The following is a 19,374-nucleotide window of genomic DNA, read 5'->3' as shown; positions in this document are numbered from 1 at the left end:
ATGTTGGATGGTTTCTTTTCATATGACAGGAACATATGTGTGTGTGTGTGTGTGTGTGTGTGTGTGTGTGCGTGTGTGTTTGTGTGTGCGTGTGTGATTTCGCTTCATGCACTATTTTGGAAAAAGGAGTGTGCATGTGCAAAATATTTGTTTATGTGGGTTTTGGCTGCAGAAATATTACGTGTGTATGGTTTCTTGGATTTCTTGGAAAATGGCTGTCAAGTGTGTGTTTGTCTGTGTATATACATGTGTGTTTGTTCAGGTGTGTGTTTTAGCGACAGTGTGTGTGTGTGTGTGTGTTTTGGCTATACGGGAATATTATCTGCTCATGCAGTCAAGTCTAGTCTCTGGTATATCCAGTGTGTGGTGTGTGTGTGGTGTGTGTCTTTGATGGTTAATTATTTTTTCAATATGGCAGGCATGGGAATGTGTATGTTCATATTTGTGTGTGTGTGTGTTTTGGCAGCAGGAACATTGTGTGTGTGATCTTGCAGTTAATCATGTTTGAGTTCCTGCTATATCAAGTGTGTGTGTGCGATAGCTGATATCTAACATGGAAGACACAGAAATGTGTGTGTGTGTTGTCGCTCTGTGTGGGTGGATGTGATGTGTGTGTTTGTGTGTGTGTGTGTGTGTGTGTGTGTCAGAGTACTTGTGATAATTGCGAGTTAAAGATGTGTATGTGTGTAAATGTGGACACATTATTGCGTATGTGTGAGACTGCTCCACTTCCTCTTCTGTGTGTGTCTGCCATACGTGCTATGATCAGCCTTCTTCCTCCTCCTCCTCCTCCTCCTCCTCCTCCTCCTCCTCCCTCTCTTCATCCCCCTATTTCTCCTCTCTTCTCCAGCCAAACAGGGTCATTTAATTATTCATCTCTCTCCTCCTCTCTTTATCTCTCTATCTCTCTCTCGCACTGCCTCGCTTCCACTCGCTCTCCATTTCGTCCTCCCTCCCTCCCTCCCTCCTTTCCTCCCTCCTTTCCTCCCTCTCTCTCTCTCTCTCTCTCTCTCTCTCTCTCCTCCTCCTGGCCATCCTCTCATTCTCTTTGCATGTATTTCTATTTAAATCCATCTTTCATTCCTCCTCTCTGTCTTTTTCTGTTGACTCTTCCCTATCTTCATTTGTTTCTCTCCCTTTATCTCCATGTATGTTTTTATGAGGGTCGTTTTTACAATTTACCACGAAATGGCAAAACTTCATTTACATTTTTTTCTTAGCTGTCCAGAGAGTTTGGGATAAGTTATTTCAGACGTCCAGGCTTCTGGAAGTAAACGTCACATTCAGTTTGAGCACTTTGAACATTGGATGAATGTTAAACTCTCTCATCAATGCAAAAGATGAACAACTTTGTCACAATCCTGACGATACAGAGCTTTATGTTTACTTCTTTCTGACTAAATAATCTCAATTCAAGGTTTAATTACCGTCTTTTTGCATAGACTGTATATAAGAAGTGGACATAGTCACGTGACGTCACCCATTGGTTTGTGGACGGACATTTTGAAGCCTCGAGTTTGGCAATTTGGCCGTCGCCATCTTGATTTTTTGCAACCAGAAGTGACACGAGAGGGTAGAGAAAACGCCTTGGTGGAGACCTGTCAATCACTGTGTAGCCCCGCCCTAAAGCATCCCCTGCTTTATGGTCTGTGTGACTCTAAATGGACCATCATTTACTAAATGAACATCATGCTGTATTGAAGAAGACTTGAAACTAGAGATTGAGACCATAAACTCATGTTTACAATGTTTACTGAGGGAATAAATCAAGAGAGAAGTAGAGTCATTTTCTCATAGACTTCTATACAACCAGAGGAGTCGCCCCCTGGTGGACACTAGAGAGAATGCAGCTTTAAGACACTTCACTTTTCAGACCCGGAGGTTGCCGCCTAGCTTTTTGTCATTAACTTTGTCAGCAGATGTTGACACTATATAAATAAAGGCATCCAATGCCCAAAGTTAAATCTTAAAATATGTGTTAATCCGATGTAATTTAAAGGGATCGTCTGCTGAGTTTGTGTTGTTATAAAGTTATGGGATTTGTAAGAAACAGATTGGTAAAGCACATAGTTATCCTGACTTTTAGTCCCTGATGTCGGTCAAGCTCACAATGAGCTTTATTGGTCAAATATGTGAGCACACCTAGACAGAATTAAACTAGTTTTAAGTTGCTTTCAACGTACTTAGAACAATTTACAGGAAGATAGACACACAGCTAAGTAGAAGGACAACAAAGCCGAACAAATACAGGTACAAATAAACATAAAACTTCCACCCAATGCAACTCTCTGCATCTTTTCTTAGACGCTTCTTGTAAATGAGTTTGTAAATAAATCTTTAAAACTCACTCCATTCAAAGCTAAATAAGAAAACAAATCCTAAAATATAATACTTCTCATGGTGAGTACATTGAATTGATTTGAACCAGGAGATCATAGATTCAGTATTTCTATCCATCATTCACTCCATTTTGTCTTTCTGGCTTCATTCCTTCTTCCTCTTCTCATCCCTCTTCCCCCTCTTTCTTCATCTATCTGCACCCCCCCCCCCCCCCCCATACAGAGACACTGTAGATACAATAATATACATGTTGTCCTCCCCCTGCGTGCCTTCATCCCTCTCTCCCTCATTCACTCTCTCCCCTGGCTCGCCCTCTCACGTGTTATCTCTTTTATTTTTTTTTTCAGTGCCGCTATATTTTTCTGCTGAGCACTGCAGCCTCCTGTAGGTGTGGTGCGTTGATGGGTGTCCTCCCTCTCTCTCTCTCTGCTGTAGAGCTTACGTAACTCACAGCACAAACCGCACAGAGACACACAGGCAGAGATGGAGGAGGAGAGAGAGAGAGAGAGAGAGAGAGAGAGAGAGAGAGAGAGAGAGAGAGGAGATAAGAGTTATAACTCATTGAGGTGGAGACAGCAGGAACATATGTTTATGGATATGAGATGAGTGCTTGCTGGAAATATTGAATTACACTCAAAATACGAGTGCAGCGAGGTGCAGGGAGTCTGTACATAAAATGACTTAAAAGGAGTTTATTTACACGATATTATTAAATGTGTGTTATTAACAAGGTGTTAATATTTCATTTGTAAACGTCAATAACGGTATACAGGACGACAAAGGAACATGTCATTGTTTAACTCGGATTACTTTAAATCGGATTAAGATGCTATTTAAACTTAATCCGACCAGATGTTGATCCTTGACGCTGACTTTCTTCCAACTTGTCACAGTAACAGAAAGGCTCACGGTTACTTTAATGTCTCTTTCTATGTTCTGAACACCATGCCAATGACCCTAAATCGCTCTAACGTTTCTCAAAAAGAGATTGTAAAGAGGGCCTCAAATTTCTTTGTGCTTGCGGGATTTTTATCACAACTGTGACCGGGATTAAAACAACAGTTAGGTTGGGTAAAATACTGAAAACTAACATGTAGCTGCAGTTTTTCACCTGTAATCAGTCAGGTGAACGCGATCTTAAACCAGACGTAACATCTTCTTGATGAAACAATGCTGCTGTATTTAATCAACCAACACAAGCATAATGAGGCAAAAAACAGCTATATCACCCTTAGATGCTTACTTTTGAGCGGATTATATAATCAAGTAGTCTGCTCACAGTGTTCATGTTGGGTCTTTATATACATGACAACATATGGAAAAAATGTATGTATTTTATGCTTCATTTTTTAATTAGGCATTGATAGTTTTCCACCACCCAGCTGTGCATTAGTGGTCTATTATCAACTGTTTTTGGCTATAATTAAAACTACAGTAATCTATATTTTGTATACTGGAGGTTCTGTAGTGTGTTATTTAATCTTTACACAGTACAGTAATTACATCTGTACAGTCATTTCAAAGGTATTGTTTACTATACTGTATTCTGAAAACAGTCAATAAGATTCAATAAATCGCGAAACTGTCCGTGACTTTATATTCATGTAATATATATACAAATGTCAAATAGATGGTACTCTGCATGTACAAATAAAGAAAAACAAATCCACAAACCCAGATAGACGTGATCACTATAAGTTGTTGCTGTATTTTATTTTATCTTTGTATAAATATGGTGGTAATGGTAATTGTTAAACATTACTTTCACTTGATGTTAGCATTTAGCTCAAAGCGCCCTGCAGCTGTTTGGCTGTGGACTCTTGGTCTTGTTTGAAATAGGATTTTATGTCACAGATAATTAGGTCCGGATGGTATTTATAGACATTCACACATGCTGATTAAAATTTCATAAGGGTGGGAATATCAGTGAAAATGTTGCTGCTTTGAGGATGTGAGCAGGGCACAGAATGATGTAAAAACAGAATGATGTAATGATGTAAAAGAATGATGTACAACAGTTGGCAGGCGTCCTGTATTCTGCAGTAGAAACTTTGGAAAAAAAATCTGCAGTACTCTTGGGTGGGGCTTCAAAACAGCAACAAAAAGAGAGAGACAGAGAGAGAGAGAGAGAGAGAGAGAGAGAGAGAGAGAGAGAGAGAGAGAGAGAGAGAGAGAGAGAGAGAGAGAATAAAGCACATCAAATATAAAGAGGCCGGTAGAGAGAATCACCCACGCATCAATCCCCTCGACTCTGCGTGTGTGTGGAGGTTTCTCTGTTCTTATGCTTAGCACCATTTATACATTTTACACATTTCCCTGACGCTTTTATCTCCCTGCGACTGGACAAGGAGCCTGAATAAGCATAAACGGCGGTGGGTCGACCGACAAAGAGGGGGGGGGGGGGGGAGTGGATGGAAATATTCCTGAGTGGCTCAGAAGGATCACGTACGATAGAGGACAGGGGGAAGAGACAAGAGGAGTAATGTCATTTTGCAGCAGGTTAAAATAAAAAAACGCACGGGGGAATGTATGTCCCCGAGGACGAGAAGGAAGGTGGCTACAAAGATACGAGCAAAATAAAGAAAGGTGTAGATTTGTATGTCTTCAGGAAGGTTTAACATTAACAGGAAACACCAGGGAGGAATTATAGAGGACATATGTTAACAAAAGAGTTTAAACAAAGAAAGAGAGACATTACTAAAGATACTTGTCATAACATGTATTGTGTTGTTGGCCACAAACATCCACAGAAATAAATGCAAAATAAAGAAGCAGGAAAGGATAGATAAGGAAAACATCTTACTGCACAAGATATTAACATAAGACCACTGTACATTCACTCAGCAAGGACTTTAGTGGCTTTAAAGCTTGTAGGAACTAAAGGAAATGAAGGGAACTTAGAAGAGAAGACATTCCAAGAACCCGATTAAAAGGGCACACTTTGAGAAAAAATAATTGAAACGTGTGATGTGAAATCAGAGCACATTATCGTCACCGCTCAAAGATGGATTCAGATGTCAAAACAGACATGAACGCGACCATGATCGGCCTATAAAGGATGTGTGAGGGTCACTGAAGAAGACAGAGACTGAGCCGCCTTCACTGTGATGTTTCAGTTTGTATTGCGTTATAAATCTGCACTCCTTATACTTTGTAGTTTTAGTTTTAGTTTGAGGTATTTGTACTTTACTTGAGTGTTTGTCTTTTCTACTCTACTGTCAATAAGACTTTACTGATCATGAGGAGGAAATTCAAGCTACCAAACAATATATGAAGTGGTATATAATGCATGCAAATAAACATTTAAGTGACGACACATTGATGCATCCATAATTATAATGATATAAATACTGTAATATCGTGTAAATACTATTCAGAAATGAGGCACTCTGCAAAATTAGTACTTCTCCTTCTTATATTTTACTTGTACCTTGTGAGTGTTTTTACACCGTTGTATTGTCTACTTTAGTTAACTAGTGCAACGACCGTTCATAACTTCACATAGTGGCTTCAGACACCCAAGTCGCGGCTAATCAGAAACAGCGGTGAAATACAGTCTGGTTGACGGTAAATAAACACACCCAAGTCCAGAATAAATGGTGGAACACACTTAGCGGTGGTACTAATTTCCAAATAGGCATATTAGTCACTTGCGTTGACATGACGACCTCGTTAAAAAGTAGATTATGGATTTAGACGCGCTCGACTCTGAAGCTGCACGAAGCCCGTCTTCTTACTGAGCCAACGTTTGTTAATATCGGATGCGTCGGATGTCCAAAGTGAACCAAATTCAACACTTCCCGTCCTCCCGTCACCATCAATACACATACCAAGTGTGAAGTAGATCGGATGAACTGTTCTCAAGATATGCAAAGGACACACAGACACATCGGCAGATGGACAGTGATTCTTTGCTTCATTAGATTAAAATATCGGACTACTTCTTCCATTACTGCAGCAACTGTATCAAATTCTGTAGGACACAAACACCAGAGGAAGCTTCAGTTCTTTCCGTTGGCTTACTGGCACACCTTTAATGGACCTGAGCCATCATGAATGTAATTATTTATACCTGCACTTCTCGCTGATGACTTAAAATGTCTGCCCTGAGTAAGCTCTAAATCACTGTACCCTCTAAAATGTAATTTCCCCATAGAGATTCAAACGGCTCCAATATCTGTCTCTCTGCTGGCAACACAGTGTACTTTCGCATTGATGAATGCACACTAAAGGGGACGAAGGAGAAGAGACGTGTCTACAGGAGTCTGCTCTGTCAGTGCATTTGCAAGGACGGCCTCGGTACAGTGACAGGCTTCTGCGAGCTAGCAGCGAGCCAGATTTAGCTCCCCGCAGATCGATAAAGTATTCATACAGGACGGAGACGAGGACGGCGTAAAAGGCCCTTTTTTTTACATGTCGTTGCAGTGCTGCGTGCCTCGAATGACAAGGAGGAGAGAGAGGGGAAACTCCCACATGGGAGATTTGCATGTACGATGATGAAATGAGGACGAAGCTCCTAACGTGCTGGAGTTTGAATTCCACTATGTTAATGATGTCACGGTGATACAGACATTTAAAATGCATTATCAAACTGAATTTATACATTTTTGATCTTGCGAGCAGATCAGTTTTTCACACCGAGAAACTAAAGAGAAACGAGTCCTCGTTAATAATTAGGAGTAAAAGTGAGAATGAACAGCACAGTGAAATGAGTTTATTATTTATCATTAATTCAATTCAAATCCATTCTTTTTGAGATCACGTCAGACCTGAATACGTCTCCTCGTCACTAAGGATTGTATAAATAAATCCATTGAGTGTAAGTTTTCAGTAATCATTTCTTAATTTTAATCAAAATGGTTTGAACATTCACAAACACATAAGATGTAGATGGCATTCAAAGTCTTTCGACAATCAAACAGAAGAAGAAAGATTTCCCAAAACTCACTTAGTCGACTTCAAGCACGTGGCACCTATAGTTTACGTTAGCACATAAGATATCCAATTTTAGACACAAAAAAACGTTGATTTTCTCCAAATTTGCGTTCGTGGACTAAAAGACTGTTGGACAACTTAAACTTTAAGGATGCACAATGTTTGAAAAACAAAAGTGAAGCGTCAGACATAAAATCCTGTAAATGCTTCTACCTTGTGGGTGATTTTGATTAAAAAAACAACAACACAGCGAGATTCCTGCGGTGCACTAACCTACTTAAACGAGCGCTCTTGTGGTTTCAAAGTGTCGACGGGCACCCAGAGATGCATCTTTCCTGCATTAGCGATGCAGGATTTTCTGAGCCGTCTCTCCTGGGAGAGAAGTAGACAGCAGAATGAAGAACATACAAAGACTGTGAAAGCAGCACCAGGGGTCAGACTGATAAAACTTACCCCCAAAAACCTGTCTTCTTCTATTGTCCTTGATATATGCAAGTTTCTAACTCTGATCACAGATAGTCTAACAAGCATGAATACAGCACTGTTCTGGTTTAAACAGTGTTTTTGAGACGGAACAACATAGACAAGAATGAGGAGGTAAGACAGACAGGAAGTGATGTTGTCAATACAAATTTGATTAAGATGATTCAAAAAGTGTAACATTACAGCCTCCGGTCACTTGACACGACTGTCCCTGCTCTGCTGATGTGAGGTTGCAGAGAAGAAGAGGTGGGTTGTCTCAGAGTCTTTGATAGCTTCATTGGTTTCTGATGCATTGTGGGAAAATACACTTATTTTTAATGCAAATGAAATCAGGGAAAAAGTCCCTTTTTGCTCCATTGGGCAGGGAAGGAAAGAGTATTGGAAAACTGTACTCAAGTAAAAGTAAGATTACTTATTATAGTTTACATCGTTACAACAAGGCAGTTCTAAGGCACAGAGGAAGACGATATATCAGGTTTTGAATACACAAACTATTAATCCCTGCAGCTTTATCAAATCTCAAACAACGGCAGTTTCCACTCTGGATGGAAGGAGAAGCCAACGGATGCATAATTTACTCCGTCGCCGAGGATTTTAGCTGCAACCTGCTTCCAGAATCAGCAAAGTAACTGCAGAGTGTGTGTGTTCGTAAATGTGCGTGAGAAGTCCCAGTCCTCTGTGGTGAGCTTTGATTTTCACTGTGAATCTGCTGTGATGCTGTTTCTCGTCTCCCCTGATAGGTTGTTCTCTCTCTGTGTGTGTGTGTGTGTGTGTGTGTGTGATGTAAAAATAGATCTTTTTACCCATGAGATCTCTCTCTCTCCGTTATTCTCTCTCCCTCTTCTTCGGTTCAATCTGAAGCTTCCATAACCAACGTAACATTCAAAATGTTTCCAACAGAAATCACTCACAGCCTCTTTTCCCTTCTCTGCGTCTCTCAGGATGTCGATCGTCAGCATCGTTGCCAGGGAGATCTTGGACTCCCGGGGAAACCCCACTGTTGAAGTGGACCTTTGCACGGAGAAAGGTGACGAATATCAGAGGGAAACTAAGAGAAACAACATGATAATGTGGACGTCAGATTCACCAGATGACCATCAATCAGTTCTCCGTTGAGGGGAGATTTTGTCTTCTCAGTTTAAGCATGCTTCCGTAAACCCCACTGAGATAAAAACACATCACATGACATTTTATACAAGATGATTTATAGAGGATTTTTATAGAGAGCATACAGGCAACACAGCCTCAACTCGTCGAATACCGACGCTTGGTCAGCGGCTCTGTGACGCTCTACGTTCCCCTCTAGCGTCAGTTTGGGGCGTGTCTGAGGCAGCGTGTCAGTTTCCGCTCGTTAAATAAACTTCCAATGCAGGTTGACTTATTTAATCTCGTGAAGGGCTCATTGCATGGGGAGGACATGGTCTCAAAAAAGTATATAATGCAATTGTGCAAAATTAAAACGTCTTTATTCTACACGGCAAAGTGTGCATTTAAAATGACCGACACAGGTCTTCATCAGTGCAGGTTGACTTAGTTATTAGATTTACTTACTCAACAGGAAAAGATCGTAGTTAAAATAACTATGTTTGTTAAGTAATTACCGTTAGTTAAGTTACATAACAAAACTACGTTACAATAAAACAATTATGACTTGGTGTCACACGGGACACGACCAGCGGCCAGCTGAGTGAAAGTCCAATGTTTGTTCAGTCCAACCTGCCCTACCAACTGCTCTTTATTGACTTTCTTGCAATTTAAACTACGTTAACTGTCTAATAATGCTGTGGATGTGATTTCATTGGAGTTTGTTGAAAGCCTGGTGCGTCTCATGCAGACGCTAAAGAGTTGCGTCGGTATCAGACGCCAAGGGGCACTGACCAAGCGGCTAACGAAACACATTTTCAGACCTCTCATATAGCTCACAGAAAAAGGAAAAAGAGAAAGAGGGACATAGAAAAATAGTCAATTTGTTTTAATTTGGGGGGGACTCCCAAAAGGGAGGATGAGTATTAAAGGGTTAATGTCTCAATATTAAAGTCCTGCCCATCAGTAGAATTAAGAGTATGAACTGCGTGTTGGCTTTGTCCTCTCCTCTCTCCATTCCTTGCATTTAAAACTTGAATTCTTTCAGGTCTGTTCAGGGCTGCGGTGCCCAGCGGAGCATCCACAGGGATCTACGAGGCTCTGGAGCTCCGAGATGGAGACAAGAGCCGCTACAAGGGCAAAGGTACCGGGACGCACCGACTGTGTTTGCATGTTTACATTCTTCAAAAAAGCTATATATACATTAGAGGTTTGGTGAGAGCCAGAAGGACTCAACCATACAGTCTAGGTGCAGCTGAAAGACCAAAACAATAAGCAACAGAGACAGAAATGTCCGTCTCCTTTTACCTTTCCTCCTTTATTTGTTGCAGAATGACTTACGTTCGTTTGTCCTCTCTTCTTCTAGGAGTTTTGAAGGCGGTCGGGCACATCAACGATACTCTGGGTCCCGCCCTTATAGCCTCCGTAAGTCACTGAAACATTCATACACCACATCCGACTATAACCACATTCTACATAACGAGTCTGGTATCCAGCAGTACTTCTAAAGTCAAAGATGTGGTGTTCTTGTGCCTCCACCGTCCACACGGTCAGATTGATTCTGTTGGATCAGTTAATCAGCAAATGTCCAGTTTGGACCTTAAGTGTGAACACAACGACCTCGGTGACACCAAACGCAGGTTCAAGCCGCGAGAATCAGATAAATTCATTGAAGCAGTCGGTAACGGAGGAGCAATGTGATGAGTGAGTGTGTAGAGATGCTGTGAACGAAAGATGACGATCGTTTGTCTGTGTGAGAATGAAGTGTGAGTGAGTGAGAGGAACAGTGAACGAGTGAGTGTGTGTTTGTGTTTTTGTGTGTACGGGATTGTATGAGTGTGTGTGAGATACAGAAATACTTTTTCATAGTGTTTTTTGCATAAAATCACAAAATTCAAATCATATATTTATTGATAATAGCTTCTTAGAGCTAGTGTTAGGAAGTTAAACGGCTCATAATTCATCTCTAGTATCTATTTTATATTGCTGCGAAAACATCTTCAAACAACTGGATTCATTCAGTTTCTCAAGATTACATTTGAACACATCTTGGTAACGTTTTAATTTACATTCGCCCAATACTCACTTTCACTGAACAGATTTATTGTTCACAGTGTAACATAATCAGGGATCAGCGAATAGAAAGCATGAATGCTGAGGCCTCATATCTGAATAACGATCGTCATTTATTCACAATGTACAAGCAGGGAGAAGACGGAAACACACCTCTGGACACTGACAAGAGTAGATTTCAATAGATTTATGTGTTTTAATACAGCGGCTCTAAACCTTTTTCATGTCGAGGTCCTCTAAACCGACACACATTAGTTCAAGGACCTCCACCTGAGAAGATTATAGAGCGCTGCGGAAATGAGTCCGGAAGATGACTCAGCGTTTTTGCGCTTCCTGTTCCCTCGTCTCAAAGTCAATGAGTTTTTTTTAATGTCTTTTGGTTACATGTCTGAAATAAGATCTGTGTTTCACACAATCTAAAGATATTTTAACGTTTAATTCTCTGATATAAAATAGGTAATAAAAAAACCCTGAATTTAGAAGCTTTTAAGCGTCTAAATGAGACGACTAGAAGTCCTCACTAGAACACTCGTCCTCCTTTAGCTCAGTGGTGGAGACGTGAAGTCATGTGACGTGAAGTCATGTGACCGTGGTGGAGTTCCTTTATAGCCTAACGTTAGCTTTTCACTTCAGCTGATTGTATTTACGCTTTAAAAATCGTAAAAGTGGTGTTAATTCGTGAAGATTATCTTGCCGAACAAAATGTATCATAAATGTTTATTTTCTGCAATAATCTAAAATCCAATGGAAGAATCCCATTGGATCAGAACAGAGTAAACATGATTATTGCTGTTTTACTTAAAGGGCGTTGACATTTTTCTCTTTACACTTTGGTCTCTAGAGGACAGAATGACTCCATCTTCTCTGGAAAACAAAGATCAAGTGTCATGGCAATGAACACTATTGATCGGGACCAGCATCAAATGATATGATAATAAAGTTACTGTGCATGTAATTAAATTACTCAAAAGTATGATTGGTGGACTGTCGAATTTAATAAAAGGTTAAAACTGCAACTTTTCTTTCTCACACAGTTAGCTTGGTAAATTCACATCTGTACAAAAGTAACTATTATTATTATTTGTATGATATATAACGTCAAATATGGACTTCAAAACCTCAACAGATTTGAGCCAAAATTGATCCCAGAAGATGTCTGAATGTGTCAATAAGATAAACACTTGTAGTCTTAAGAACTTGTTGTCATAAAGGTACTATATTGCTCCACCTGTGCGTGTTTTTTACGGTGTTTCTGTATTTGTGTGAGCAGGGCATCAGCGTGGTGGAGCAGGAGCAGCTGGACAACACGATGATCGAGATGGACGGAACAGAAAACAAATGTGAGTCGAAAAAAACACGGCTTCGTCAGAGTCCACCAGCTGGAAATCCTCCTCTTCGTCCTCCTCCTCCTCCTCCTCCTCCTTCTCTTCCTCTTCCTCTTCCTCCTCCTCCTCCTCCAGCATCCATCCAGCAGCTCCCGTGACTTCACACACACTTTGAAAAGTGTATTTTTTAACCAAAGCGTTTGTCACAAAGTGACAACAAGACACATAAATACAGACGGGAACAAGACAGAGCTAATAAATTGTTTTTGCCAAACATGCTTTGGCACGGCCGAGCTACACAAACCCTTAATAAATACATTCTCTGTTCATTTATTCTAATCTAACCATGCCAACTAATCATTGCAGGCAGCGAGGTAAACAGCAGCGAGAGTAACGGCAGGAATTCATTTCAGCCAAAGGAAAGCTGTCGGACTAAACTGGAGCTGAATGTGTTGTGAAATGTTTTTAATTAACTTTCTGTCCTCGTTGAAATATACACAATTATAAGCAGATTAAAAGTGTCAGAGAGAGTTTATTTATGTTTATCGCAAAGAATAACAAGTAAACCGTGAGGATGTTTTTATTTGTTTGTGTTGGTAATTCTTCTGTTTAAAGTATTAAGAATGGGAAAACAGCAAGTTACCAAACAACATTTTAAAAAATACTGTTAAAAAGAACCTTTCTTCTCATTTAGGTGATTAAAACGCTAACAAGTTGAAGATGGTTTAAGAATTTAAATGCTTCACTTACAGGCGAAATGAAAAGGAGAATTACAAGATGTGACGTTAATTTAACAAAAGATTGTTGAAAAATAAAAATAAAAATTAAGCTGCACATAATGTCTGGTTGTAAATCTAAATTAAATGTTATTATTTTTAATTCATCTGAATTAATAATGTTGTTTTTGGTCCAAATTTGAAAATAATCTGAAATAAAAATTCATTATTTAGTCATAAACTGAATGTCTGTTAACTCCTCCCACATGAATAACAGCTACAAATGCAAATTTGAATTGAAATAAAAGGAGAATACCAAGTTGTATGAGGACAGTAAAATAATGAATACTTTCCTGTTTTCTGTCCCGTCAAACAGCTCAGTTTGGGGCCAACGCCATCCTGGGAGTGTCTCTAGCCATCTGTAAGGCCGGTGCGGCAGAGAAAGACGTCCCCCTGTACCGCCACATAGCCGACCTGGCCGGAAACACAGAGCTGGTGCTGCCGGTTCCTGTAAGACACAAACTCACTGCGTCTACACACGAAAACATGAGGATGACGAATAATTGATTAAAAAAATAAAAAAGTACATTTCCTATTACAGCAACGAGATGAGACATTTGGGTGTAAATGTTTGTTGTTTGGGTTACGTGATAGAAAAGTAAAAGCTGCACACCAACTGAAACGCATGCGTTTAATATTTAATCTTTTTAAATGCGTTACACTCTTTTCACACGCACGCATTTTTGTTTTTTTTCATGTGTTTGCACTGTAACATGATCTGGATTATTGACTTTTAGACTTTGATGAACCCCCAAATTACAATTCACACGTGCAGAAGTTTACAGATGTTTCTTAGTTTCTGATATTCTCCTCTCGTTTCCTCTCCTTGTCTCCTTGTGTTCTCATCACCCCATTCTTCTTCTGTTCTCTGGTTTCCTCTCCCCTCTTCTCCTCATTTCCTCTCCTCACGTTTCCTTTCCTTTTCTCATTGTTTTGCTTTCTCCCCTTTCTTCTTCTATCCTCTCATTTCCTCTCCCCTCTTCTTCTTCTTTCCGCTCCTCTCATTTCTTCTCCCCTCTTCTCCTTGCTTTCTCTCCTCTCCCCTTTCTTCTATCATCCACTCATTTCCTATTCTCCCCTTTTTCCGTATTCCTCACTTATCCTTGTTTCCTCTCCTTGTCTCCTTGTTTCCTCTCCCCTCAGGCCTTTAATGTGATAAATGGAGGATCTCATGCAGGCAACAAACTGGCCATGCAGGAGTTCATGGTTCTTCCTGTTGGAGCCGAGTCTTTCAAGTAAGAATCCGTCTCCAAAACTACAACATGAACATGAAGGATTCATAGTTTACCATTTATGTCTTCTAAATCAATATCTAAGCTCATTAATCTTTCCTGTTTTCTTGTTTCAACTCCTTTCACGTGATTTCTTTCTCTCCTGCTGATGTTGGTCTCTCCACTCTCTGACCATCTCGTCCTTCTTCCCTCCCTCCGTCCCTCAGGGAGGCGCTGAGGATAGGATCGGAGCTGTACCACACTCTGAAGGGGGTGATCCAGGAGAAATACGGCCAGGACGCCACCAACGTGGGAGACGAGGGAGGATTTGCTCCCAACATCCTGGAGAACAGTGAGGGTGAGGATCCTCTGTTTAACCCCCACCCGCCTCGTCTTCTTCACTCTCCTCACATGTGGAGAAACAAGTGCATGGCTGCGGTCGAATAGTCCTTTTCTCTCAGGACATTTATTGCTGAGCTAAAACAAAAATCTCTACTCCCTGCTCTCCATTTCATCCCTTCACTCCTCAGCTCTGGATCTGCTGCAGACGGCCATAGAGAAGGCCGGCTTCACGGACAAGGTGGTGGTCGGGATGGACGTGGCCGCCTCCGAGTTTTACCGCGATGGGAAATACGACCTGGACTTCAAATCCCCACCGGATCCAGAGAGACACATCTCTGGAGAGGAGCTGGCTGACATCTACCAGGGCTTCGTCAACAACTACCCAGGTGGACTCTACATCTTTTAGTTGATCTTCAGGTCGGAGACAAGACGTCTGTTTTTATTCACCTCTCCTCCCTCCTTCCCAGTGGTGTCCATCGAGGACCCGTTCGACCAGGACGACTGGGAGGCCTGGTCCCGTCTGACGGCCCAGGTGGGGATCCAGGTGGTGGGGGACGACCTGACGGTGACCAACCCGAAGAGGATAGAGAAAGCTGCCGAGGAGCGAGCCTGCAACTGCCTGCTGCTCAAAGTCAACCAGATCGGCTCCGTCACCGAGGCCATACAGGCGTACGTCTGCTTTAAGTCAATGTCAACAACAGTTTTAGATCTTTTAAATACTAGAGAGGCTAAGTCTCTCCCTTCTGGTTGACCTTATTTCGGATGAAACATACGGTAGTCAAGGTTCAAGGTTCGAGGATCACTTATTGTCTTGATGCAACACAGGGATGCGCAACAAAAGTCAGTTGTAGCCCATTTGTAACACAACAAACACAAACAAAACAAACCACGTCGGCCAAACAGAATAACGTTTTTTATTTCTAAAACGTGCATAAAACCTCGTGGAGGGGAACTCACTCAGCGGCTCTTTCGTTTTGCTTTCAGTTGTTTTACTTCTTAATCTAGAAACTAACATGTTATTAAATGAAATCTGCTTTATTAGGAGGCTTCACAGATCTACAAACACGACTGTGTGAAGACAACGTTGGTCCCACGCTACGCACACTACTACTCTCTTCTCAGAGAGGAAGATAATCTAATATGGCCGCCTCGGGCCGGCGAACTTGGACTGATTAAAAAAGGTCATCCGTCTTGGCTGAGACGACAGAGAGGCCTATAGGGAGATACGTGGAGGCCCAGCTGCTCTGCTATCAATCACGCATGTGGAAACACACACGGCATGTTGTCAGTCATCACTCATTAGCTGTCAGCCATGTTGACCTTGTGCCGGAGAGCAGGAGCTCCGATCCGACCTGAGCAGGAGATAAACGTAGGACGGGAAGTGACAGCGAGGTTTTTAGTTTGAAGATTAGCCGTCAATCCAATGCAACGACGCAGCTACGGCGTGGACTGTACTGTGGATGTCTTTGTGCAGAGAGTGTGTACTCCAGTCTCGAAATGTGTGCGTCATCAATCTCAGACCTAACAAAACGTCACTCAGGGTTATGAAGCCATCAGTCATGACAGAGGAGCTGCATTACAGCAGAAGGGGGATGAAACAGATGGAAAACGGTGTTGATGACAGCTGACGTGATGTATTGTGCCCGTCATATGAAAAGCTTCCTGCGTCGTTAATCTGATATATTGTTTTAATATCTCAGCAGGATGAGATCTTGTTCCTTTTTTAAAACCTCAAATTTGATCCCAGACAACAGCATCTTAATTGTCAAGTTGTTAGCAGGTTAACGTTTCACGTGAGCTCAAATAAATCTCTAGTTAATTAACTCTAAGATTGATAAAACAGACACATTTCAAGCTTTAAATAAGTAGATATTAACATGAAACTTCCCCAGTTGTTTTTTTGCCTTACAAGTTTTCTGAAATGTTTAAATATGCAAATGATGCGTCATCTTATCTAATTGTCATACATTTCAACAACAGAAATCTGAACATTGGATAAAACCAGGTTTAAAATCCCTGTTTTGTTTAGCTGACGTATTAGAGTCAAATGTTTTTATAGAGGGAATAAAATATAAATCAGGCTCTGAATAATATATGAACAAACCCCTCTGTGTTAACCTTCAGCACACAGAGAGGAGTGAAAGTGTAAAGTTTGGTGAATGTAAGAGCTGCTGAAGTGGAGATTTATCATCAGAGTCTGAGAACAAACTCATTTAGAGAAAACGTCCTTTAAAGGGACGTTTAGTTACATTACAGACCTAAATCCAGTACGTAAGTTACAGAGTAAAGTAAGAGTACTTAGTTACTTTCCAGTTCAAACTAAAATCTAACAGTGGACTCAGCTGTCGAGCTAAAGGAGCTCGTTGTTGTTCTTTGTTCTGTGTCTGCGATGAGTGAAATACGTTCTGTCTTTACACCGTGAACATCAGGGGGTCGTGTCTGATCAATTTCTCTCTCGTGTCCGTCTCTCAGGTGTAAACTGGCTCAGGCCAACGGTTGGGGTGTGATGGTCAGCCATCGTTCAGGAGAGACAGAGGACACCTTCATCGCCGACCTGGTGGTGGGACTCTGCACTGGACAGGTGGGGACGACAAGTCACCACCGAGTGACGATATCACGATTAGTTCATCCGTTTGGTTCTCTTGGGTCCTGACCTTTGCTGCCTGTGTTGCAGATTAAGACCGGCGCCCCCTGCAGATCCGAGAGGCTGGCCAAGTACAACCAGCTCATGAGGTCAGTGTGCCGCACGCACACAAACCAATGCATGAACCAGTGAAGCTTTATTGGGATCTCAATCTTTAATTTTATACATTTTGGCATTTTACGATTCTTCAAACAACGGATATGTTGAACGTCGACGTTTTTGCATTCGGTCAGAGCCAATAACACATGAAGTCACGTGGCATATAACAAGTATTAGAACGGGTCAAACAAACACAGGACTTTCACCCAGAAGACCAGCTGTTTGTGTCCTGTGACTTTGCGCTTGTTATGTAACGTTTTGTCAGGAAGTTGGTTGATTATTTTTGCTAGTTACGTTGTCATGTTACATTTCTACCTTGTTATTTGAACATGTCGTCGTGCGTTTCTGCAAGCGTGATATGAGGCTGAAATTAAATGTATTTTACGAAGTGTATCTTTGGTTCAGAAACGTCAACATTCAACGTATCTTGCGGTTTGCAGAAACGTACAGAAACGTACGATGCCATTAGGGGGAGTGGGTTGTTCAAAACCCAATTATTTATCATTTTTGTTACTTTATTTTTTTGCTACATTTTTATCATCCTCATCACCTGCTGGCTGATTTATTTCCCCTCATAACGTAAAGTCATGGCAGCAAACTTTGTCTTTATAGGATCTAGACTCAAAAAAACAACATAATGACGGAAACTCCCATAATTTAATATTATTATTATACATCTGATTCTCTGTAACTTTCTTCGGCTCCAAATCTGGCAGCAGCCCTGCTACTGTACAACACGCCTCCTCACATTCCCGCTTTGTCTTAGCGCTAATCATCACAGAGCTAATTGACGTGACAGGCGACAGCAGCGCCGGTGTCACCCCATGTGTCCGAGCCAGTCAGCAGCAGGAGCAGTGGGAGGAGGAGGAGGGAGGAGAGAGGAGGGAGGAGAGAGGAGGGAGGAGGGAGGAGGGAGGAGGGAGGAGGGATCGGCTCAGCGTTGTAATCCCATCGGACTGCTGAGGAGACGCAGGAGAGGTGGAGGGAGGAGAGATTTACAGGGGTATTAACCAGCGATAAATGCTAATCAGTGCAGTGAAGCGTGCACGCACACGTGTACAGACACGCCAAATAAATGAGTCATTTACACTGTGGCAAGTGGTCATACTGTGGCAGCTTTGGAGATGCTTTTTTTTTTTAATCCACCAATTTAATATTACATTTCCATGAATTTCAGGGATTCAAGTGAAAAGTCGAAAGCAGGAGAGAAATAATCTTTTTGAGTTTTGTTTTCCTGAATGCATCTCTCGATAAACTTCCTCTGCAGACACGGCAGACATTGTACAACTTATTTTACAGCCTAAAAACAACTAATAATGACAAGAAACTGATTAACCCTTAACAAGAATGGAATTATAGTTTTAGCAAAAAAAGAAAACCAATCTGGAGTAGGCGGGAAGTTAGAGAAAAGATGAAGTATGAATGGATATGTCAAACACGGGACTTTCACAGGAGACTGGTGTTCGTGTCTGTTGAGACTGTTTGGTTTCACCTTTTAGTTTTGATTTGTGAGCAGAGAGCTGACCGACTGACACCTCGGAGCTTTGTATTTTAAACTCCGCTCTGTTACATGTCAGACATGTTTTCACATATATGTTTAAATAATTTCTCTCTCCACTCCGTCCTTGTCCCATCTCACTCTCTGCAGGATTGAGGAGGAGTTGGGCGACCAGGCTCGCTTTGCAGGCCATAACTTCAGGAACCCCAGCGCCCTGTGAAACTGACAGATGAATGACTCACACACACACACACACACACACACACACACACACACACACACACACACACACACATCTAAACTGACAGACATGCCAAACATGGGAACGAGCCATGCACTATGAAATATCACACATTCATGAAAAAACACAGGAGCAAAAGAGCCAAGCAAAAAATGCTTAAAGATTAAATAAATTATGCACTGGACTTATAGGTGATGATGCTGTATGCACACACACACACACACACACACACACACACACAAATAGAGTATGCAGATGCAACACGCGCTCACGCACATGCAGGGGAATACCATCAAAATATCAAATTTATAAGCCAGACATGCA

At 41.4% G+C, this 19,374-nt stretch overlaps 1 protein-coding gene across 2 annotated transcripts; it reads left to right on the top strand.

The window, feature by feature from the left end:
- Positions 1-8,699: 8,699 nt before the first annotated feature.
- On the top strand, positions 8,700-19,167 carry LOC142972082 (gamma-enolase). Of its 2 annotated transcripts, XM_076112877.1 has the most exons (12): positions 8,700-8,785; positions 9,890-9,985; positions 10,208-10,266; positions 12,185-12,254; positions 13,332-13,465; positions 14,159-14,250; positions 14,454-14,584; positions 14,757-14,954; positions 15,036-15,237; positions 17,041-17,149; positions 17,243-17,301; positions 18,960-19,167. In XM_076112877.1, the coding sequence occupies exons 1-12, from the start codon at positions 8,701-8,703 to the stop codon at positions 19,027-19,029; spliced, it is 1,305 nt and encodes a 434-aa protein (XP_075968992.1). In that variant the 5' UTR covers position 8,700; the 3' UTR covers positions 19,030-19,167. The 2 variants fall into 2 exon arrangements, with proteins under 2 accessions (XP_075968992.1, XP_075968991.1); XM_076112876.1 differs by lacking the exons at positions 10,208-10,266; positions 12,185-12,254 and having other exon boundaries at positions 8,701-8,785.
- Positions 19,168-19,374: the final 207 nt, after the last annotated feature.

Source organism: Anarhichas minor, unplaced genomic scaffold, assembly GCF_050575085.1.
Source record: "Anarhichas minor isolate MPS153535 unplaced genomic scaffold, ASM5057508v1 ptg000051l, whole genome shotgun sequence".
Lineage (NCBI taxonomy): Eukaryota > Metazoa > Chordata > Actinopteri > Perciformes > Anarhichadidae > Anarhichas > Anarhichas minor.
The sequence above is the reverse complement of the archived record's forward strand: the minus strand, read 5'-3'. Positions and strand labels throughout refer to the sequence as shown.

Coding starts and splice junctions, on each gene's coding strand:
- LOC142972082 (XM_076112877.1), top strand. CDS start 8,701: ATGTCGATCGTCAGCATCGTTGCCAGGGAGATCTTGGACTCCCGGGGA. Junction 12,255..13,331: donor GGACGGAACAGAAAACAAAT/GTGAGTCGAAAA, acceptor CCCGTCAAACAG/CTCAGTTTGGGGCCAACGCC. Junction 17,150..17,242: donor TGGGACTCTGCACTGGACAG/GTGGGGACGACA, acceptor CCTGTGTTGCAG/ATTAAGACCGGCGCCCCCTG.